Raw genomic sequence first — 23,448 nt, forward strand, 5'->3', positions numbered from 1 at the left:
GGGCTGTCCCGGGGTTTGCAGGGGGCGGCGGGAGCGGTCCCTGACCCCAGGCTGGGAGGGCGGTGGGGCTGTCCCGGGGTTTGCAGGGGGTGGCGGGAGCGGTCCCTGACCCCAGGCTGGGAGGGCGGTGGGGCTGTCCGGTGCCCGTGGGGCAGTTGGCCCAGGCCCCAGCGGAAGCGCCGCCCCGGGGCTCGGGCAGGAGCGGGGCGGGGCGGAGCGGAGGGCGCCGGGCCGGGCCGCGGGGGAAGCGGCGGCGGCTGCGCGGCAGGAAGGAAGGAGCAAGCGGGGGGGCGGCCGGAGCCGGAGCCGGAGCCGGAGCCGATGGAGGCGGCCGAGGGGCAGGCGGAGGGGGCCGGGCCGGCCTCCTTCCTCGACAAATTCCAAACCCAGCGCTACACAGGGGGCTTCAACCCGGAGAGCTGGGAGCAGGTGCGGGCCGGGGGCCTTGGCCACAGGGCGGGAGGGGGGCCACCCTGCAAGCGGGGTCTTGTCCCTAGAGATAAGGGGTGGGGGGCGAGGCGGAGGGGAGCTGTCCCTAGGGGTGGGGGGCGGTGGGGCAGGAGGCCCGGGGGGAGGGGGGTGTTGTCCACGTTGCTGGGGGGCAGGGGGCCGTCCCTAGAGATGGAGGCTGGTGTCTGGGGACCGCAGGGGGTCTGATTCCCAGCGATGGGGGAAGGGGACTATCCCTGGAGATGGGAGGGGTGTTTGGGGGCAGGGGGTCTCGGCTGTAGAGATGGGGGCAGAGGGATCTGGTGGTGGGGAAGGAGCTGGCCCTAGTGATGAGGTGTGCAAAGACAGGAGCGGGTATTGGCAGGGTGTCCTGCTTGGGCCAGGGAGGGGTCTCCTGTCTTTTGGAGAGGGATTGTGATGGTCTGACAGAGCTGGCAGGTGGTGTGCGTGTGTCTCCAAATGCGGGTGTCAGATCAGTCTGGGCCCTGGAGAATAGTGTGGATCTCCCCTAGTGAGGAGGCAGTAATGGCACCAAAGTTTGTGGGCCTAATGCTGGGACAATCGGAACAACAGAGGTTGAAAAAAAAATCTTGTGTGGGATATGAAATGTCCCATTGAAATGCTGACAGAGAAACTCCTCTTTCCTTCAGATGAATCACAGATGAGGGGTTTTGCTCCCAAATTGAGGTGGGTGTGCTCTGAATGGCTTCTTCCATTCCTTCAATGTAGTACTGGCTACCTGTGCCCTGACTGGGTTGATGTGCTTGAAGAGAATATTTTGCAAGACCATACTGATAAGGACTTAACGATTTCCAAATGTGGACTTAATTCCAATTCTGTGATTGTGTTTTCCACTCTGGCTGTTATTAATAGGAATTTGACAAGATCCCCATGTTTATGAAGAAATCCCCTGCTGAAATTGATCCTGAACAGAATCCTGATTTGGCATGCCTTCAGTCAATCATTTTTGATGAGGATCGATCTCCTGAAGGTATTTCATAATTTCATTAAAATTTAAATCTCTGCTTTCACACCATTCTGGTGTTGTGCTACTGCCCTTTGGGATTATCCTTGGGATTTGAGGATTTAGTTGTTTGTAGGTGGGTGTGGTGGGTTCTAGACATCTGCTTTTCTTTGAGTGGGGATTGGGTATCTAAGGGGTGTTTGAATTTTTAGGTATGCTAAGGTCATAGGCAGGGGCGATTTGTTGATTGCATTGCACAATGAAAGATGTTTTATTTTGTTTTGTCTTTGCAGACCAAGCAAACACCTATAAGAATGAGGGGAATGAATACTTCAAGGAAAAGAACTACAAGAAAGCTGTAATCTCATATACTGAAGGGTTAAAAAAGAAATGCAGTGACCAAGATTTGAATGCTGTGCTTTATACTAACCGAGCTGCCACACAGTTTTATCTGGGTAATGTCCTTATGTTGCATTTTATATCTGACCTAGATTCTGTGTAACCAGAAATGACTAAATTGCTTTGCCTGTTTATGTCATGTGCTTTCACTGTTAAAAATTTTTAAAAGATTTTCAGACAGTCAAGAACTGTCCCTGTGGCTCTCAGAGAGACTGGGTGAGCAAGGTAATATATTTTAATAGACCAGCTTCTCTTGGTGAGAGAGAAGCTTTCAAGCTACACAGGTTTCTTGTTCCTCAGGTCTGGGAATGGTACTCAGTGTCACAGCTAAATACAAGGTCGAGCAGATTATTTAACATAAGGGGCCATTCAAGGTGATGTAGCCCTGTGGCTCTAACTCTTTTTGCAGGGGTCAAACCTTGGAGCTTCTGTTTTGCACATTGCTAAATTTAAAACTTGTGGCCGAAGCAAAGTGCTTTGGGGAGGAGTATGAAGTAAACAGGTTGATGCTGGGCTTCTCTGGGCTAATTCCTAGAGCTGCTTTGATGAAGGTCCTGGCTTGCCAGTAACACCGTGAACCTGGGTCAGGGGTTGGGTGCAGGAGGACAGTGATAAAACTCTGGTTCTATAGAGAAGAGATAAGGAGACAGAGAACTATACATGTGCATCAGATTTTGGGTAGGCCTGTGTATTCTCATAGCTCCCACTGAGATCCATGCAACAAAACAAGGAAGTTATAAATATTGAGAACAGTCTGTTGTATGTTAAATGTAGTAGTCTGTACATTGACTGTCCTAGTTCCTGTTATCCACCCTTCACTTTCCTGGGCACCAGATTTACCCCAATCATTTATTTCTATTGTCATTAATGTGCAACCTCTATCTGTACCTGTCTTGTGGTCATAGAAGATGCATTGTGCTGTGGCTCAGGCTAATGATTTCTGTTGCCTTCAAGTCTACTTGTATTTTAGAAGTTGTTCATGTGAAATGTTCTGACCCAGGTTTTGCTTTGTATAGGTAACTACCGTTCTGCTCTCAGTGATGTGATTGCAGCAAGAAAGCTAAAACCCAACCATCTCAAAGCAATAATAAGAGGTAAGATTTTAAAAACAAATGGATAGTATGGCAGTATTTTGAAGTACAAAGGTAATTTAGAAATGCTAAATCCAGATTAACTAAAGGGTGGGGGGGTCACTTTATTTTGCAAAACTATTTTTTTTTTCAAGGAGTATTTTACTCTGTGTATAATAACACAATGATCATGGATGTTTCAGTTAACTAATCAAAAGGCAAGGTTTCAAAATGCTATGTAAGGATAATTTGTTACATACTGTTCTTATGGGTAGACTGTCAGATTTTTTTTTATTATGTTTGACTAAATGTACTTTTTATAAGTTAGTTAACTTGTTTCCATTTTATAATATAGTTTTGTTTATCTACCTTGAATGGCTGACAGTTTGTAATGCGCTTGTGCTTGTCACTGTATTCTCCGTCTGAAAGAAAATCCGTTACTGAGGTGCTTCATCCTGCTTAGAATACATTCCGGGCAGGGGAGGGAGAGAATCCCTTCCTGACCCCTGAAGTGTGAACTTTCAGGATCAGGTGGAGTGCCCCAAGGATCAAGAGGAGTGCCCCAAGGGTTGGTCCTAGGGCCGGTTTTGTTCAATATCTTCATAAATGATCTGGAGGACGGTGTGGATTTCACCCTCAGCAAGTTTGCAGATGACACTAAACTGGGAGGAGAGGTAGATACGCTGGAGGGTAGGGATAGGATACAGAGGGACCTAGACAAATTAGAGGATTGGGCCAAAAGAAATCTGATGAGGTTCAACAAGGACAAGTGCAGAGTCCTGCACTTAGGACGGAAGAATCCCATGCATCGCTACAGACTAGGGACCGAATGGCTAGGCAGCAGTTCTGCAGAAAAGGAGCTAGTGGTTACAGTGGACGAGAAGCTGGATATGAGTCAACAGTGTGCACTTGTTGCCAAGAAGGCCAATGGCATTTTGGGATGTATATGTAGGGGCACTGCCAGCAGATCGAGGGACGTGATCGTTCCCCTCTCTTCGACATTGGTGAGGCCTCATCTGGAGTACTGTGTCCAGTTTTGGGCCCCACACTACAAGAAGGATGTGGAAAAATTGGAAAGAGTCTAGCGGAGGGCAACAAAAATGATTAGGGGACTGGAACACATGACTTATGAGGAGAGGCTAAGGGAATTGGGATTGTTTAGTCTGTGGAAGAGAAGAATGAGGGGGGATTTGATAGCTGCTTTCAACTACCTGAAAGGGGGTTCCAAAGAGGATGGATCTAGACTATTCTCAGTGGTAGAGGATGACAGAACGAGGAGTAATGGTCTCAAGTTGCAGTGGGGGAGGTTTAGGTTGGATATTAGGAAAAAAATTTTCACTAGGAGGGTGGTGAAACACTGGAATGCGTTACCTAGGGAGGTGGTGGAATCTCCTTCCTTAGATATTTTTAAGGTCAGGCTTGATAAAGCCCTGGCTGGGATGATTTACTTGGGGATTGGTCCTGCTTTGAGCAGGGGGTTGGACTAGATGACCTCCTGAGGTCCCTTCCAACCCTGATATTCTATGATTCTATGATAACACGTAAACCAGAAAGGATCCCCAGGGCTGCTGAACTCTGCCTCCCACCATCACAAGCAACCCTGTCATACTATCCCACTCATAAATTTGTCCTGTTGTCTCTCAATTCATTTTAAGTTGTTTGCCCCCACAGCTCCTATAGGGAGGCTGTTCCAGAACCTCATTCCTCTGATGGTGAGACACCTTCTTGTAATTTCCAGCCTTAATTTGTTCAAGGCCACTTTATACCCATTTGTTCTTGTGTCAACATTGTCCTTTAGCTTCAGTAGCTCTTCACCCTCCAATGTATTTATAGAGGGGAATCGTATACCTTCTCAGCCGCCTTTTTGCTAGGTTGAATCTCTTCCAGTCTCCTCTCATAAGATAGGCCCTCTCTTCCCCAGATCATCCTAGAAGCTCTTCTCTGCACCTGTTCTAGTTTAAATTAATCTTTCTTTGAACATGGGTGACCAGAACTGTACACAGTATTCCAAATGAGGTCTTACCCGTGCCTTATACGATAGCATTTAATATTTCTCTATCTGTACTGGAAGTGCCTCTCCTGGTACATCCTGGGATTGCATTTTTCACAGTGCATCACATTGATGACTCCTAGTCATCTTTGATCAGTCTCTCTCCTCGTCTGTTGCTTCCAACTGATGAGCCCCCTAGCAGGAATTCTTCTTCTTAGACCCTAAATGAATGACCTTGTATGCTGTACTATTGAATTTCATCCCATTTCTGTTACTTCAGTCTTCAGGATCTCTTCCTAGAAGAGACAAGTCTTAAATCTTTAAAATAGTAAAGCTCCAAAAGGTTATTGCTGCCGTTTAAATTTAAAGTTGTTGTAAAGACATATAACTCCATTGATTTCAGAGCAGTTACACCGTCAAAGAATTTGGCCAATTTTCAGAGACTTCTGTTTCACTTATCTCCTTGCTACCCCTGCTGAAATCCTATCATTGAGCCTGATCCTGTGAAAGCAAGCTAACAGGCATGGTGTTTGCTACTTTAAATAGCCTCATTTAAGTCATTAAACTTCGTAGTTGTGCTTGTTTATATTGAGGGGAATATAGACTACTCTTTGTATAAATCAGGGGTGGGCAAACTACAGGCCGCGTCCAGCCTGTCAGACCTTTTAATCCAGCCCTCAAGCTCCATTGCCCTGCTCCTGCCTTGCCCCGCTCCATCTGCCTGGCACTCCCACGTGTTCGGGACCTGTGTGACCAGCGTGAGGACACGCATGTTACTCTGGCTGTACAACCCAAACACACCTCACATGCCATCAGAGCCTGGAACGTGCAAGCCCACGTGCCTGCTGCTTGTTGGCTTAGGTGACTCTGATGTTTTAGTAGTGTTAATTTTCCATTGTTGAGGATAAAACAAAGAGTAGCTGGCCAGGGAGTGCTCAATAGCAGTTTTCAAAGTTGTGGGCTGTCAGAACCTACGTGGGAGATTTCTGAGAGCAGGGAGCTGGTGAATCTCAATGAGTTCCAATGACTGGAAGTTGATGCCCAACAAATCCAGGCTAGAGAGAAAGGGCGTGGAAAGGGGGTAAGTTCAGTTTAATTATTGTAATAAGTTATGATGGTATATTTATAATAGTAAATCAGGTTTTATGTTTATTTCCACTAAAATGTATCTTTATTAAATAAAGTTTATTTTAATATCTCTGAATTTGTTAATTTTGTGAGCATTCATGGCCCGCCATACAATTTCCATACCTAGATGTGGCCCTCAGGCCAAAAAGTTTGCCCATCCCTAGTATAAATAGATTTATACACTGGTCCTGTGTCTGAATTTTTAAAATTTCTTTCAGGAGCTTTGTGTCATTTGGAATTAAAGAATTTCCCTGAAGCAATGGCATGGTGTGAGGAGGGTCTGAGGATAGATTCGAAGGAAAAGAAACTTGTGGAAACGAGAGCCAAAGCTGACAGATTAAAGGTAAAAACCAAAACAAAACCTGCCCATGGCAATATAGGATTTACCATGCCAGATCAGACCATTAGTCCATTACCTCACCTCATGTTTGGGAAGTACTTTGGGATCCTCAGATGGAAGGCACTTTATAAATGCTAATTGTCATTTTTTTTCCAGAGGGTGATACAGTTTCTGTCCAGCAGGATGTAAAGATCATGGAAGATGGATTGGATAGCCTAATGGGTCTCTTCCAATCTTTAACTTTTGAGTATAGGTCTTGTCCAAATTCAGTGCATCCAATTTTACAGCTAGTGGAGCCAGCATCACTGTAACTAACAAGGGACAGGGTGCCGTATTGGAGACCGAACTGCTTATTATGGCTTTGGTTCTGTAGATAAAGAAAGAGACCTCTTAAATCATGATTGACAGAAATTAGCCAGGTATTCCCTACTATTGTCACAGAATGAGAATGCTTCCTCCCATACCTGAAAGGTATAGTCCGCCGGTTAGAGCAAGGGACTTAGGTCCCCAGAGTCCAGGGTTCATTTCTGTCTCTCGCTGACCATTGGGTGATCTTGGGCATGAAATTAGCATAATTTTACCTTCTTTAACCTTCTGTTAAATGGGGATAACAATATTTGCCTCCCTCACAAGGGATGTTGGAGGTTTAATTAATGGTTGTAGAGAGTTTTTGAGCGTGGAAGAAAGGTGCTATATAAGGACAAAGTGTGAGTAAAATACTAAAAAAAAAAAAATCACCCAGCAGTTCCATGAAGTGGAATTGAATGGGGATTCCTAGCCATGTCACTGTAAAGAGATGCAGTGAGAGGAATCATAATTTTTCTGGTGACCCAAATTGGTTTCACAGCTTTTCAGTAAAATAGAATAATGAGGGATGTTGACTTATTTCACATGATTGTGATGCAAACTTGTATTACGTGCAGCGAGCTGAACAGCGGGATGTAAGGAAAGCAAAACTGAAGGAGAAGAAGGAACAGTCTCAAAAGGAAGTCTTACTCACTGCTATAAAGGTATGTGCCTAAGATGTGTTTAGGATTCTCTTTTAAAAGTTGTCTTTTTGAAAAGTTGCTCTTCATATGTAGATATTCAAGTGACTAAACTTTGATTTTTAGGTCATGTTCTCAAATTGATTCTTTCAATGTAGGAAAGGAATATCAAGCTGTTTCTAGAGGCCTGTAAGGAGGAAGATGAAATATCAGATGGTCTGGCTGAGATGTCTTTAAATGGACTGAATTCTGACAGTGCTACGGGCACAAAGGTCTACTTAGATGATAATGGCAATCTAAACTGGCCTGTGCTCTTCCTGTATCCCGAATATGGGCAAACGGATTTCATCTCAGCTTTTCACGAGGACTGCAGGTGATTTCTCCTTCATGTGAAATAATGATTATATCAGATATTCTGTTTCTTTGCCAAAATAACACCAGACTTCCAAAGTAGTTCAGGGCCAAAATCTAGATTTTATGAGTTCATAGTGGGGAGGAGTGTGGAAATCTAATGATAGTGATGTAAAGGTGACAGGTTATCTCAAGCATGTCTTACTGAAATCTCTATACCATATATGTTACAAGAACTCTATTTAGGAATTAATCAGGACAGTGTTTTGAAGCCACCAGATGCCTTAGGTGCCAGTAGTGCAGGTCTCAAAGGAAGAGAGAAGTTAAAGCTGATAAATATAAAACACCTCCAAAAATGACCTAAAATAGCTCTTAGAGACCTGATATTGTCCTCTTAACTCAAGGCTTGAAGTGAGTGCTGCATCACATTAGAAAGGGGGAAACTCCCCTTCTCTTGATATGAGCTTTAGTTTCTAGCCCTGCAGGGTTACAAGTTAATGAACTTGAAATTCATAACACTTTATGGTGGCATGTGTATTAACCAAACGTAATATTAATAGATTATTTTTTGTTTTAAATCTCATTGCACATAGTTAGGTAAGGGGTTTTAATGTTGTCCTAATGTTGGAAAGCAAGAGCATTGTACTGTGTTCAAGATCCAAGAAAGTGAAAGTGAATCTGACAAACCAGAGCAGTTTCACTATGTAAAATGACTGAAGTGCAAAAAGTAAACAGGCGGCATAAACAGTGCCATGTAAATTAGATTTTGAAAGTTTTTCATTCTGATCTAAGGCACTGTTAGTAACACAGAGAGGGGAAATCAATTTTAAATAAATATACATTTATCTTGGCAGTATGCCTGAAAACGTTGAAATCAAAGATTAATGGTAACCTTGGTAGCATTCATGGTAACATTTTTTGTTGCACTGTGAAGATTGTTAATGAAAGTATGTGTTTAAAGCAAAGTATAAACTTCAGAATGTGAAGAGTATGTTTCTGAAACTTACATTGGCCTGAACATAATCAGATAATTAGTCTTGAAGCTATTGTTTAACCTGCTTATTACTGTAATCTTTGCCATCATTCATATTTAAATGTATGAATTAGAGAAGTTGAACTAGTAGATTTATTAGCATGGATTTATAGTAGCTACTGAATGCTGTATAATGCTGTGACTAGGGTCATAACAAGATCCACCTTGACTTTTAGATTTATTGATCATATACTGGTGATGTTTGCTGAGTTACCTCCTTGGGATTCGGAAAGAAAATATCATCCCAGCAACCTAGAGGTAGGAAATTTAACCCTTCTTCTGTTTTATATTTTAGATGTACATTGGTTTTTTTTAATTAGTTTCTCATAAGCAGCTTACTAAGTATATAAAATATATATGTAACATTTTTGTTTAGCATGCCTTCCTGTGAAATAAAGGTGCGGGCCGCAAATTCATTTGTACATTTCAAGGCTAGGAGGCTTCCTAAATTTATTGCAGCTGTTAGAAATACACAACACTGTTTAAAGTAAGAATGTGAAATTTCTCTCTCTCTGGATTTATATTTTTTATTATGAGCTATTTTATTGCCTGGATTCCCATGTATGTAATAAGAAGTAGACTAATAGGTTGTTAACCTAATAACTTTTTAATCCATAATTTAGTGAAAAGTGTTCAAAATAATGTTTACACTAACACATGATAGAAAAGCATAGGGGTAATTGTTAGAATTAAGTAGCCTAGCTCTGAGTTGAATGCTATTACCTATGGAGACTTGATGAGATTAACCCTTTAGAATTTAATTAGGCTCTGACTACATTTACAGTAGTTTTCAGTATATTCCAACATGAATTACTCGCATACAAGTATGTGGGATAGTTATTTCCCAGTACAGTTTCATATCCCCAGGCAGCATTGATGGCCCTTGGTGCACTGAGCAGTCCTTTCTGAAAGCATGATAATTCCTCAGGCACTACTTTATCAGGATGGACATTTTGTTGATAAGTGCCAACAGGCATATGCAATCTAAGGGGCTTAAATACGTCAGGATAAGTTTTGTTTTAGACCTAGCTGCTGTAATAATGATTCTTAAACAAAACAGGCTAAATTTATCCCTTGGGTAACTATAATGAAGTGACACCAGGGATGAAATTTTAAAAAGTGGTCCGAAGGCTTTGATTCCCATAACCCCATCACTTCATTGACAGGCAGAGCGCTTCACCTTCTTAATGCAACTGTTCTTTGGCTGGAGACAGTCCTATGCAAGAACAGTCATAACAGATCAAGTATATATTGGTTTACATAGGGAAAGCCGTGTAGATAGTAAATAAATAAAAAGCCTGCAATCTATACAAAACAAGCTGTTGAAAGGTTTCTACGTCTCTGGATTTTTTCCCCCACCCCCTGCTAGTCCCTTTTAGGTATATGAAGCTCTAAGAGCCCTTAGTGGTACATCCATTTTAGAGACTAGAGAACACACATGCAGATGCTCTGTTGTTTGACCATGTGTGTGATCATGACAAGTCTTTCAGCAGGCTTTTAGCTAGTGTCCCTGGTACCTCTGGCTTGCCCACAGGTGTATCTTAAATATTTAACCTTATGCCAAATTTTATCCAGCTGTATTTTGAAGATGAAGCAAGAGAAGAAATGTACCAGCTGAACACAGAAAACACACTGCTACAAGTGCTGCAGCACCAAAGGTGAGCAAGTGGCCTGGAACTGCGTTTTGTTCGTTCATCTGTCGCGTGAGGAGAAGTAGAGTCATGCTCTCCGTGTAAAATTCAGGTGCCTCCTCTACAGGGTTAAATGGCTTTTTACAAAACAAATCACACTTCCCGGTCAGACCTTTCGTATCCATAAGCAGGGGAGGAATAAACCACAAGAGAGGGAGAGCGCGCTAGTTTTCGGGTCTGCATCCATAATGTGTGTGTGTTTGGAAGAGCAGAAACAGCAGAAAGCTGCCTCTGTGCCACTTTACTTAACACCTCAGTGGGTTATATGAAAATTGCACTGTCATTGGTCTGCTGTTTTTGCTCACACACACACCGTTATTAATGCTGTTTCCTAACAGTGAAATAATCAAGTGCATGGAATTCAGTGGACTGAGTGTATTGAAGGGATCAAGTGTCTGGTACTGTTTAAAAATGGTTGTAGCTACATGAGCAGCCCACAGTGTGTATGTGAGATCCAGAAAAACCCATGCTGATAAAGAAACTGACTTCAGCTCCTCAGAAGCTGACAGGCTGACCCTAACCTGCAGTGTAAAACAACAAAAAATAGCATGTGCCTTTAGACTAAAAAAGAATCTATCCTCTGTGTGTGGGGGGAAGGAATACTGTGCTGAATCAGCATACCACTTCTTTTCCTGCTAGAGATCTTGCTGCAAAGTCACCAATAAAAACTCGGACCCGGACTCTTGCTGTTCAGGACTGCATCTTAACTATCATTCCATAAAACTCAGCAGCATGCATAATCCTTGCCACTAACCTGGCCTCTTGCAGCGTTACACTGGCAGGATGAATGTGACGTTCAGGGTGACAAGACAATACTATCTTAATTTTAATTAGAAAAGTTGTGGGGAGAGGAATTGATTCAGGAACCACTCTCACCAGACATGCACAGACCTCAATATAACAGGCGCTGCGAATTCAGCCAAAAAATTCTTGTCATCAGCCCTCATGAAGCCAATGTTTTTAATTGTTGAAGAGGGGCCCAAGCTTTCACTCTGTATAACGCTGGGGTAGAAAGGAGGAGGATGAATGACTTTTTTGTGTTCATTGCAGGTACTTCGTAAAGGCTGGGACACCTACTTTTTTGGTTTTAGTAAAGCTTTCTCCTTTCTCTAAGAATTACTTTTTTGGCAAGAAGGTGCATCGACTAAAATGAGCAAGTGCAAGCACAAAGGGACGAGAGAAACCCTTGCTGTGGGCTGTCTTGTTCATATCCACAGGTGGGAACACTCAGTCTTTCCATCTGTATATTTTAATAATTTTTTCTACTTCAATCAAATAAATGTAACCACTATTGGACCTTTGTCTTACAGTTCTTGCACATGTAGAACTCCCCTTGGAACAAAGTCACCGAGTTCTGAGTGGATACGGACTGAAGCTTGGTCCCCACCCCCACCCCCGAAATATATAAATGGATGGTAGTCTTCTTTAATCTATTGAAATGGACTGCTGTTCCCTTAAGCCTTGTGCAGTGTATGAATAGCAGCTCTGCATATGTGCCAAACCTTAATTATAGATGAAGTGACCTCAATTTTCAATGTACTTGCATTGTGGAGGAGTGAAGAATTCCACTGCTGACCTCCAGCACTGGAATGGTTGTAGTTAACTGGTTTTGAAGTCAGTGGAACTGGGATATCCTCTAGTAGCACTGGATGACTCTGCATTAATCCACTGGCCCGGAGCAGTCAATTCAGCAGCAGTTCACTCACTAATGCACTGTGCTATTGAATGAAGGAATGCCAAGCTCTTTATTAAGAGCTGTACGTTTACTGATCTTTCACTACCCTTTCTTTTTGTCTGATGTAGATTGCAAATAAATATGTTTATGGTAAGTAGACAGGTTGGTGCCTAATGAATTAGGCTGGCTCAGTTTCCTTACTGTATTCCTGAATGGGAAATTGTGCCGATATCCTCAAGGAAATACCATACAGTAGTTTCAAAGTGAGAGAACAACCTCATGTATCTCAATAACCAGTAGTCACGTAGGGCTAGCACCAAGTGAATTCTGATTCTACAACAGCAGGCTGCTCTAGCTTCTAAGTTTTTTTTTAATTTTTAAAAATATTGGTTCTAACCTAGAGCTCCGTGGTCTCCCCACTTCCAGAGCTACAGTGATCAATAACAGGTGGAAAGATACACTGCATGTGTAGTCCAACTAATGCATCAGCCGTTAAAAACAATCCAGCTTCTAACAGAAGCTGATATAACTTTTACCCGAAAGAATGTAACCCACCTTAAGAGGACTCTCAAGGGGTTGGAGCATCATACATCAAGGCTGGATTTAATCTAGCAGCTCTAAGCAACTGTATCAGAACACTACTTTACATCTACATAGCACCTCACTGTGCATAAATAGTACACCCATTTTACAGATAAGAACTAGGTGGTGAGTCTAGGGGAAGAGAAAACAGATCACCGCCTCCCTGCTCTACCCTCACAATCATGCTATCTTTCAGTAACTCCAGTAATTAACAGCGATAGAGGGGCTTTGGAGTTAGGCTGGTCAGCTGTCACCACTGTTGAGTGGAATGACTATTGTTCAAGGCTACAACTATTAGTATTTTAACTTTGTTTACGCAATCAAAGCATTGTCAATAAATACAGAACAGATCCACTCCATGGTACGGCACATAAGCCAAATGACTAGTTCATAAGTCAACAGAGGTGAATTTTGCTTCCTATCGTGTGTGATGGGCCATTTTGTACTCATATGCCCATTTATTTAGATACAGTATAAAGTTAGGGTTTAATCCAAAGTTAGTTATTTGGTCAAGAGAACCTGTTTGCCCATTCAGAAAAAAAATAACTGGGCTTTTCTGTACTTCAGTGCACACACTGGAGACAGCCTATCTGGATAGCTTGATCAAATAAGCGTGCCATGTACCAAAGATACCTTTTAAAGTAATCACAGGTGCTGCCTACATAAGCCAGGCAACTGCTCGTACAGAAAAGATCAGTCTGTCATCAAAACACAAGATCACAGGAAGCTTGGAAGCTTCCTGACTCTTCCCTTTAAAAAAGTCTTTGACCTGCTGCCTCTTTAACCTTCCCTGGTTCTGGTTGTAGCTGAGCTACAGCCCCTTTCAGTGGCAGTGTAAGATGGTCTGGAGAGTCTGCTTTGACTAACTCCACGTAAGGTAGACAAAGCCACCTGTGAGGTACTGCAGAGAGCAGCAACAATGCAGAAGGAATCTGATGAGGAACAGCCTAAAAACTAGACATGTATAGCCGGATTAAAGAGATGGCTGAGGGCTGTTGTGAGCACCACTTCATGGGCAGCCACTTTCATTAACCCCAAAGTACTGATCCACTTCATAGCAGCCAGTGTGATGGGCCATTACTTTTTTTGGGAGGAATAGTTAGACGTAATGTGATCAGCTAGAGGCTAGATTTCCTAACAGTAAGGGTCAATAACACTATAGGTCCCTGGCCAAAAGGAAGTAAAGAATCTCTTTACCTGCAGATACTGAAGCTCATACTATCCAAAGTGTCAGTCATGTTCTGTAGTGAGGCACAGACTGGAAAAGCTAATGCATCTTTTTCCAAATCTTAAGTTCTGGCCATGCAAATGAACGGTTGAGGTTAAAATTGCCTTTTTCATTTATAATGTACAAAGGTGAGCAGCCATGTAGGACAGACTCGAACCACTGCACAATGCAGCACAGGTTGCAGAGGGAGGAGATGCTGGGTTAGAGTATCACCGGACTAGACAGTTTCTTGTATTTTGGGTCCAATTCACTCAGCTTAGCATAGGTTTTGTTTGAAAACAGGCCAATATCCTCTCCTAGCCCATAGCGCTGCTCAATCAGGTGTGCGTCTGCTATAACCTCTCAAGTCATCTGTCCGAGCCTGTAGGCATTCTGTGCCGCCAAGTGGCAGAATGGAAGATTGTGATCTGGAAGAGAAAGAGACAAGCCATGAACATTTAATGCAAGTCAGTGTAGATGCAGCCTCTCCTTAAATCCTTCCTTCCAACATTCACAAGATTCTGTAAAAGTTCGCAAGCCTAATGGTCTTCTCTTCCAGCCAGATGTGTGCGCGTCTACCCAGGATTTGCTAGAAATAATGAACTAACTCTAGTGTAACAGAACTTAGCAACAGTCTGCCGATGAGGTGACTGTTAGATGTAAGTAAACCTCATTTAATATCTTAAACAGGAAACTGGCTCCATCGTCATTAAGGAGTTTGCTGGGATGAGGTGTAGCAAATACAGTCAGATTAAAGAACGCACAAGCAGAGCTGATATGGAAAGAGTAGGGGAATAGCCAAGACCTGTCTATTTTGAAAGAAGCCGAAGGTATGTCCAGGGAGCTTGCTGCCTGTTACAAAGCCGGCCAGGATAGGGACAGAAGAAAGCAGTTACTCTAAAGTGAAGCTGAAAGGTACTAGCTTGAGAGTACTAGAGAATAAAGTATTTCTATTTACCCAAAAAAGAAGTGCAGCTTCGGCATCTCCATGTTGCTGGGGGGAGACCAGCTCTAGAAATCAGAAGGTCATTCAGTCTCCCCACCCACTCAGTGTCTGGCCAGTAGTTGTACCTACATTCTGGACTGGACTGAGACCACTAACATGTCACAGAGGCACCCAGACAGCTGTCAGTTGGTAATGACGTTCAGACACTACAAATTCAGGCTGGATTCAAACTGTGCCCTGCAGATACAAAGCTTCACAGCCTGCTATAAGTCTCTGTACAGAAACCCCAACTTTCTAGGACTTCTGTTTTCTTCAGAATCTAAACTTTCATTATTAAAAATAAAAATAGAGTTTTTCTCTCAGAGTCTTGCCAAGGTAAGATTCCAGTTTCCAACATTGTTAGTGACTGATAAAGCTCATCTCAGAATCAAACTGATTAAAAACAATGATCAGAATGGTGGGGTTTTAGGATTAGGGTTAGAGACCATGACCTGCAAGGAGTAGACAGAAAGCCCTTATACCATGAGAAAGCTTGCAGTCCCAGACTTCCGGTGATGTGCATTCTCTCAGCTCACTGATTTCAGAGGAGTAGCTCCCTAAGGAAGGGATGCTCAAAAGCACTCAGGTGCTTTACTTCCACTGAAGTCAATGAAAGTTGCACAGTTGACTTCAGTGAGAGCAGGACTCCCCCTCTGCCCTTTACTCCATGCTCTGCACTATGAGTGTCCAATCCTGGTTGCAACCATCCAAGGGCTATCAACATCCAACATGGCAAATGCAATTTCCAGCATACAAATTTGTGCACATTGAGAGTTAAGGTAGAAGCCTGGTAGCATGACAGTGTGGCGTAATGGACACGCCCCTGGACTGGGAGTCAAGAGAAGGCAATTCTCTTCCTAGCGCTTTCACTGACCTGTGTGACTGTAAGCAAGTCACTTCACTTCTCTGTTCCTCCACTCCCTCCCACACTTTGTCTTGTCTGTTTAGACTGTAAGCTCTTCACTTCCGGGGTCATCTCGTAGATACTTATATGATGTGTAGCACAATGGGACTCCAATTTCAGTGAAGGCTTCTAGACATATATAAGAACAATATTTAAAATGCAGCATGCCAGGTATAAAAGTGACCCAGATCCGCATCCCCCAGAAGGCTGAAAGGAAAATTCAAGTACAGCTCTCTCACTAAGGTTGAGGGCTCAGCATCTGTTGGTGTGGTACTTAAAGAGGCAAAGAGGTTCACTCTCAGCCAGCCAGCGTTCTTATCCCAAGGTCACTGGGTTTGTTACCAAGCTGCTGTTGCTGTCTTCAGCCTGTTCCCAAAGAGGAGGCAAAACTAAGGAATGTGGTTTCATTCATACAATCTTTTTATTAAATGAGGAAAATCTCATCACAGCTACAATATATGATTGCTGGAAAAGGACTAACAATTTTCTCTACACCCTGAGTGACGTTTTTGGTTTGGTTTTTGTTTTGATTTTACTCCTCACAAACATAGGGAGGGTAATAAATCCCTGCTGGAATTACTGAAGGCATTAAGTAAAGCAGATCAGTTAACGATGGGCCCAAGACTCACAGGTTAGAGCTGGAGCTGAATGCTAACAGAAGCTGAGCACATTCATGGGCTCACTCTCATTCACCATCTTGGTTCAAATTAGTTTGAGAGAGAGAGTTCCTTAGTACTGCTCACTGGGCCAGCACCAGCCCAACATGCTGACAGATGGGCAATCAGTGGTCAGGTCTGGAGGAGGTGACTAATGGGCAGGGGCTGGGAGAGCTAGAGAAATTATGTGTGTGACCTTTAGGCAGAGGGTGCATGTCCTGGCCAGAGAGCAGTTAAGTTTGTGCCATGCACTTGAAAGACTGCTGTGCCACCACGTCTCTAGTGGCTCCTTCACTCTCTCAGCTTTCATTTAAAAACTAAAATCCCTAGCCCCCTGGTTGCAAAAATCATCCAGTTACGAACCAGTCAAGAAGTGTCCTGTTGACTGTGAACATAGAAACAAGAGCCCTAAACAAGATATGGGCTGTCCCCATTTGTCTCAATGAGATGTTAACCCTGAAGTCTAATGACAATAACTTCTACTAATGGATTATTTTAGAAGAAACATTCAGCTACTCTGATTTTGGGGCAGAGCTTTCGCAGAGTACCACCACTACACCAAGCCCAGATTGATACCTGGCAGGAAGGATGGGTTACAGAGTAAATACAATAAAAAATAGCAAAAAACAGCCACAGCCACCCCAATGTTACATGGATAATGGCTATTGCTTGAAGTTCTACTAGAATGAAGTCGCTTTCTCTTGGCAAAAGCAGCATCTGATTAAAAATAAAGCCACAGCAAATAAACAGCTTCTGTAGGCTAACGGTGCACAGAAGAGTCTGGGTTTTTGTTTACTCTGACAAGACCTGAGCTCAGGCAGGCCCTCAGGTCTGGTTCTCCTCGTAACAGTTGGCAATATCCCTAGTCCCTACAGAAGAGAAGAAAACCGTGGTCTTTACTCGGCTGTATGTGTCAATGTTGTGCCCAAGTGTAGCCCAGGGAACAGCAAATCCCAGGACCCAAGGAAGGGACTGATTTTAAAACCAACTGGGCCGCACCCAAGGATGTCTGCAAGGTGCAACAATTCCCAGGGTTCACCAATTTTTCTACAGGTGATTTGTCACAGCATTCTCCAGCCTGGCTGCACCCATAGGCCTGAAAAAGGGGGTCCAGTTCGCCTGGTCCACAGAGTCTCAGTCAGCCTTTGGCTGACTGAAGAGGGCATTCACCCCAGCACCTATCCTGATTCACCCAGACCACCCAACCATTTACAATCAAGGCCAATGCCTTGAACTTTGCCATAGGTGCATTATTAGCTCAACACGAGGGGCCACCTGCAACCAACTCTACCCACATGCTTCCTACTCTTGGAAGTTAACCTCAGTGGAGAAAAAGTATGACAAGGAGCTACTGGCTATTAAGGTTTGGGCTCCTCCTTGACAGAGCCTGATTCCTGACAGATTATAAGAACCTGGAATACTTAACAGACTGTTATATGCCTTAACCAGCGTCAGATCCACTGGTTCCTCTTCTTTGTTCGTTTCAATTTTGTTGTAAGGGATGAGAAACAGGAAGGTGGCTGTCCTTTCCCACAAAGACAAATACATTAAACCTGTCAAAGAGCCCTCTGCCACCATGCTCAAGGCATCCAACTTTGTCAACAGGATGATCGTCAGCAGTCTGACGTTCTCCATCTGCTCCCTGATGACCTGTTCATAACCCAGATCTGCCAGACCCTGAATGATATAGGTATCCAACCTGACTCTGAGTTCTGACTATGATATGGCCTCCTCTATTCCGAGGGTTGTCTTTATGTTCCAGAGGGACAACCTAGGCTCCAGGTATTGAAACTATCCACAATTTGACACTTGTGGGTCATTTTGGACAATTCAAGACGTGGAATCTCTTCTCGAGAAGTTTCTGGTGATCAGGCCTTTGATCTTACATCATGGATTATATAAGGTCCTGTGATTATCAAGATCCCATGATCAAAGCCCCTAGGTCTTGTCTAGCCTCTGACAATGCCTTTACAGCCTTGGTATACTATATCAGTGGACTTCATTGTAGAACTGTATGCTCCCAGGGACACTCGCGAATCCTGGTTGTTGTCACCCGCCTAACTAAGATGGTGCACTTCATTCCATGCTGTTCTATTCCTACCACACATGACACTGCTCAGTTCTTCCTGGAAAATGCCCTCTGCTCCCATGGGGTACCAATGGGCATTGTACTGGATGGGGGTTCCCAGTTCACCTCCTGATTCTGGAGGGAATTCTCAGACTCCTTGGCATTGAGTCCCTCTGCTCGTCTGTCTATCACCTGCAGGCTAATGAGCAAACAGAGAGTCAATCAAATTACAGAGCAGTATCTTTGCTGCTTTTTGAGTAGGGTGATCATACTCTTGGGGTATGTAAGGGTCAGAGGTGAAAGTAAGCCGGTACAGTCCAGTACGGCATACCGGCAAGAGGCGGTATGCCGTGCCGGACTGGACTGGCTTCCCCAGGCCGGCAATTTAAAGGGCCTGGGGTTCCCTGCAGCAGCCGGAGCCCCAGGCCCTTTAAATCGCTCCCCGAGCCCTGCTGCCGTAGCCTTGGGGTAGTGGCAGCAGGGCTCCAGCGGTGATTTAAAGGGCCCGGGGCTCCAGCTGCTGCAGGGAGCCCCGGCCCCTTTAAATCGCTGTCTGAGCCCCACTGCTGGAGCCCTGGGGTAGCGGCGGCAGGGCTCCAATGCTGATTTAAAGGGCCCGGGGCTCCCAGACGCCGCTACTGCAGCTGGAGCCCCGGGGCCTTTAAATCTTGATTTAAAGGGCCCAGGTCTTTAAATGTCCCGCCTCTTCCAGTTGAGGCCACGCCCCTGCTCAGGACTCCGGCGTACCGGTAAGTCCTTTAATTTACTTTCACCCCTGGTAAGGGTTAAGTAAAAACCTGGGTAACTGCTATAGGAAGTAAAGGCATGAGCAGGCCCTGTCTCTTCACTTAATCATAGAATACCAGGGTTGGAAGGGACCCCAGAAGGTCATCTAGTCCAACCCCCTGCTCAAAGCAGGACCAATCCCCAATTAAATCATCCCAGCCAGGGCTTTGTCAAGCCTGACCTTAAAAACTTCTAAGGAAGGAGATTCCACCACCTCCCTAGGTAACGCATTCCAGTGTTTCACCACCCTCCTAGTGAAAACGTTTTTCCTAATATCCAACCTAAACCTCCCCCACTGCAACTTGAGACCATTACTCCTTGTGCTCTCATCTTCTACCACTGAGAATAGTCTAGAACCATCCTCTTTGGAACTACCTCTCAGGTAGTTGAAAGCAGCTATCAAATCCCCCCTCATTCTTCTCTTCTGCAGACTAAACAATCCCAGTTCCCTCAGCCTCTCCTCATAAGTCATGTATTCCAGACCCCTAATCATTTCTGTTGCCCTTCGCTGGACTCTCTACAATTTATCCACATCCTTCTTGTAGTGTGGGGCCCAAAACTGAACACAGTACTCCAGATGAGGCCTCACCAATGTCGAATAGAGGGGAACGATCACGTCCCTCGATCTGCTGGCAATGCCCCTACTTATACATCCCAAAATGCCATTGGCCTTCTTGGCAACAAGGGCACACTGTTGACTCATATCCAGCTTCTCGTCCACTGTCACCCCTAGGTCCTTTTCCGCAGAACTGCTGCCTAGCCATTCGGTCCCTAGTCTGTAGCGGTGCATTGGATTCTTCCGTCCTAAGTGCAGGACTCTGCACTTATCCTTGTTGAACCTCATCAGATTTCTTTTGGCCCAATCCTCCAATTTGTCTAGGGCCCTCTGTATCCTATCCCAACCTGCCACCGTATCTACCACTCCTCCTAGTTTCGTATCATCCGCAAATTTGCTGAGAGTGCAATCCACACCATCCTCCAGATCATTTAGGAAGATATTGAACAAAACCGGCCCCAGGACCGACCCCTGGGGCACTCCACTTGACACCGGCTGCCAACTAGACATGGAGCCATTGATCACTACCCGTTGAGCCCGACAATCTAGCCAACTTTCTACCCACCTTATAGTGCATTCATCCAGCCCATACTTCTTTAACTTGCTGACAAGAATACTGTGGGAGACAGTGTAGAAAGCTTTGCTGAAGTCAAGAAACAATACATCCACTGCTTTCCCTTCATCCACAGAACCAGTAATCTCATCATAGAAGGCGATTAGATTAGTCAGGCATGACCTTCCCTTGGTGAATCCATGCTGACTGTTCCTGATCAGTTTCCTCTCGTGAAGTGCTTCAGGATAGATTTCTTGATGACCTGCTCCATGATTTTTCCGGGGACTGAGGTGAGGCTGACTGGCCTGTAGTTCCCAGGTTCCTCCTTGATAAAGTTGCCACCCTTTTCCCTCCCCTTCTGCTTGTTTAGGATAGATAAGCATTGCAGCTGCATGAGGAATGTGGTTGTCTGAGGGATGCCCTTTAAGTGAAGAAGTGCTATCTCCCAGCTCCCTTCCTTTCCCAGCTACATAAACGAGCTCGGGGTCATGGCCCCCTTCCTCCCTCCTCTGTGAACTGCTGATTAAGGGAACTTGTGGCTACAATTACTGCAAAGAAATGTATCTTCAAGGTAAAAATGTATATATAATATGCTTAATGCTGTAAACAGGGGCGGGTATAATTATATTCAGTTTATGGCTATTAACATTCATTATGTGGGCATTCCTATGCTCAAAAAGGGTTTTGGGGGCATTGTAGTAAATGTACAGTCCATTTCTTAAGCCCTGTCCCGGCCGTCCTGACTTTTTTGGCAAAAGTGGGCATTTGTCCCGTTGGTGTTTGCCCACTTTTGCCAAAAAAGTAAGGTGCGCACCCCTAGCAGGGCAGAGAGGAACGTGCGGAGGTTTGGGGGGTGAGTGGCAATGGCAGCCCTGTGGGGGAAACAGGGTTCCGGCAAGTAACAATGCCAGCCGCTTGGAGGGCCAGCCAGGGCTCGGGCGAGGAGCGACGCCACGTGGGAGCAAGCTGGGCTCAGACAAGAACCTGCACATGAGGGAGGCAGAGCTCAGGCCAGCGACTCAGGTCAGCCCTGTGCATAGGAGGGGCAGGGCACGGGCCAGCCCCATGTGCAGGGTGCCTAATTGGCTACACCACCTGATTGGTTGGAAGAGTCAGCAGACCAGCTCTTAAGCCCAACAGCAGTTCAGCGGGTGCTCAAGGAGTTTGCCCACGGCGATGATAGCTCCTGCTTGTTCCTCATCCTGCACCTGCCTTGGACAAGACAATCACTGCTGATTCGCTGCGTGACCCTCTGTTTCTCCACCTGTATAGTGCAGCCCACAGATTAGTGACGTGCCATTTCCTTCACCAACTTTGGAATGGTGCCTGGAGCTCCTCCGATGAAACACCTAGACCAGAATATCATAAGTGGACATACAAGTGACGGCTGAGGACAGCTGGCCCTATGCTTTGGGCACTAGCCGAGGATGCAGGAGTCCTAGGCTCAGTTCCCTGTTCTGCCACAACCATCCTGTGTGACCTTGGGCAAGTCACTTAGTCTGTAAAATGGGGATGACAGCATCTTCCTACCCCCCCCCCGCCCCACCAAAGGTGCAGTGAGGGTAACTGCATTACAGATTGATAGGTACTAGGGGCCATATGAGTACCTACAGCAGACAGTAAAAAGGAGGGGTGCATTGCAGGTGTGGAACACAGTGGGTGAAAAAGCATGTGGGTGTAGTGCTTGGGGCAGGCAAAGTAAATGGGGCAAAGGTGACATCCCCCTCCCCACCTCCAAATCAGTTGCATTTCCTCCCAGACCTTCTGAACAAGCAGCCCCCACCCTCTGGGTAGGGTCTATGGGGCTGGTCTGAGGGCGGGCTGTGCCAGGAGGGTTGGTCTGCAGCAGCTGCTGTGGCTTTGCGGAGAACTCCTTGGGACGCCCACCCACACTGCCAGATAAGGGGGGATTGCTGGGGGCTGGTGCAGTGCAGGAAGGGCAGGGTGCAGCATGTGCCCGTGGGCTCTCAGGGAGGGCGCGTGGGCGGTGCTGCCCCAGCCGGCGACTACCAGACCCAAGAGTGGTTCTCCTGCTTTGGTGGGGGAGGCCTCCTCCTGCAGGGCTGGCTGAGTACTTTCCCCTCGTGGTTGGCTGGGAGGCAAAGAAAAGGCCCCTCCCCACTCCCTCTCGCAGCCTCCTATGGTCCCTGTAGGCCACGGCACAGCCCCCGCAGCCAGGGCTCCCCCCCCCCCCCCCAACAAGCCAAAAAACGCCTCCCTCCAACCCAAGCAGAGAGAGCGAGAGAAGGAAAAGCCGATTCATAGTCTGTTCACTTGCCCACCGCCTAAGTCATGAGCATTTGTCCTCAGCACATTGCAATATGTTATGCTGCTACTAGCCTGCTTCCTTCTGTCCCCTCAAGGCTCCCTGCCTGTGCCGGACTGAATGGGCCCCCATTGAGAAGGCCTCCACCAGTGCTACTGTTTGCACAGCCAAAGAGGACCTTCCCCTCTTGGCAGTTGGCGATTGCTGCCAACTTACACAGGGCTATGGTGAGTTCCTTGGTCAAGCTGCTATCGCTCAAGAAGTCCATGGTGTCTTTAATGAGCTCGCATTTCTTGAGCTTTCCCTAGAGGTAATTGTGGCAGAGTCTCTCCAAGAAGTGACAATTGTGGTGGTCCTGACTTTAGGTGAAAATGAGGATGTCATCTAGGTACATGATGCCAAATTAGCCCAGGAGCTGAAGGTCAGATCCTGGTTCATAAAGTGAGGCAAGGTAGGGACAGGGTGGGAACAAGCAGAAGCTATCACAACCATGGGCAAATGGCTTTGAGCAGCCATTGAACTGCTGCTGGGCTTAAGACCTGCTCTGCTGTTGGTTGGAAGAATCAGGGGGCGTAGCCAATTAGGCAGCCTACTGCAGGCCAGCTGTGCTCATTCGGTTGCCCAGAGACTGGCTCTGCTGCAGGCCCCGCTTCCTGACAATCACTCCACTGGAGTCAGGAAAATATTATTATCCCCATTTGACAGACGGGAAATTTAAAGCAGAGAGAGAGAGAGAGAGAGAGAGGTTAAGTGACTTGGCCGAGGTCACACAGGAAGTCAGTGACAGAACTGGGAGTAGAAGCCAAGT

General features: G+C 45.4%; 1 protein-coding gene and 1 long non-coding RNA gene across 4 annotated transcripts; one reads left to right on the plus strand and one right to left on the minus strand.

The window, feature by feature from the left end:
• Positions 1-257: 257 nt before the first annotated feature.
• TTC4 (tetratricopeptide repeat domain 4) lies at positions 258-12,236 on the plus strand. Of its 3 annotated transcripts, none has more exons than XR_007358091.2 (11): positions 258-429; positions 1,324-1,441; positions 1,708-1,869; positions 2,830-2,907; positions 6,220-6,344; positions 7,265-7,351; positions 7,486-7,700; positions 8,888-8,969; positions 10,287-10,369; positions 11,453-11,619; positions 11,713-12,236. XR_007358091.2 is itself a non-coding variant. In XM_075131829.1 (11 exons), exons 3-11 carry the CDS (start codon positions 1,342-1,344, stop codon positions 11,553-11,555), a joined length of 1,035 nt encoding a protein of 344 aa, XP_074987930.1. In that variant the 5' UTR covers positions 355-429; positions 1,101-1,137; positions 1,324-1,341; the 3' UTR covers positions 11,556-11,698. The 3 variants fall into 3 exon arrangements, 2 of the variants coding, with proteins under 2 accessions (XP_048717714.1, XP_074987930.1); XM_075131829.1 differs by lacking the exon at positions 11,713-12,236 and adding an exon at positions 1,101-1,137 and having other exon boundaries at positions 355-429; positions 11,453-11,698; XM_048861757.2 differs by lacking the exon at positions 11,713-12,236 and having other exon boundaries at positions 11,453-11,698.
• On the minus strand, positions 10,287-20,724 carry LOC125641583 (uncharacterized). Its single transcript, XR_007358092.2, has 3 exons — positions 20,387-20,724; positions 15,726-15,884; positions 10,287-14,294 (listed from the first exon to the last, which is right to left on the minus strand). It is a non-coding gene; the product is annotated as an uncharacterized LOC125641583 (long non-coding RNA).
• Between the last annotated feature and the right edge of the window lie 2,724 nt (positions 20,725-23,448).

The sequence above is a fragment of the Caretta caretta genome, chromosome 8, assembly GCF_965140235.1.
Source record: "Caretta caretta isolate rCarCar2 chromosome 8, rCarCar1.hap1, whole genome shotgun sequence".
NCBI classification, from domain to species: Eukaryota; Metazoa; Chordata; order Testudines; family Cheloniidae; genus Caretta; species Caretta caretta.

Coding starts and splice junctions, on each gene's coding strand:
- TTC4 (XM_048861757.2), top strand. CDS start 322: ATGGAGGCGGCCGAGGGGCAGGCGGAGGGGGCCGGGCCGGCCTCCTTC. Junction 430..1,323: donor ACCCGGAGAGCTGGGAGCAG/GTGCGGGCCGGG, acceptor TGTTATTAATAG/GAATTTGACAAGATCCCCAT. Junction 1,442..1,707: donor TGAGGATCGATCTCCTGAAG/GTATTTCATAAT, acceptor TTGTCTTTGCAG/ACCAAGCAAACACCTATAAG.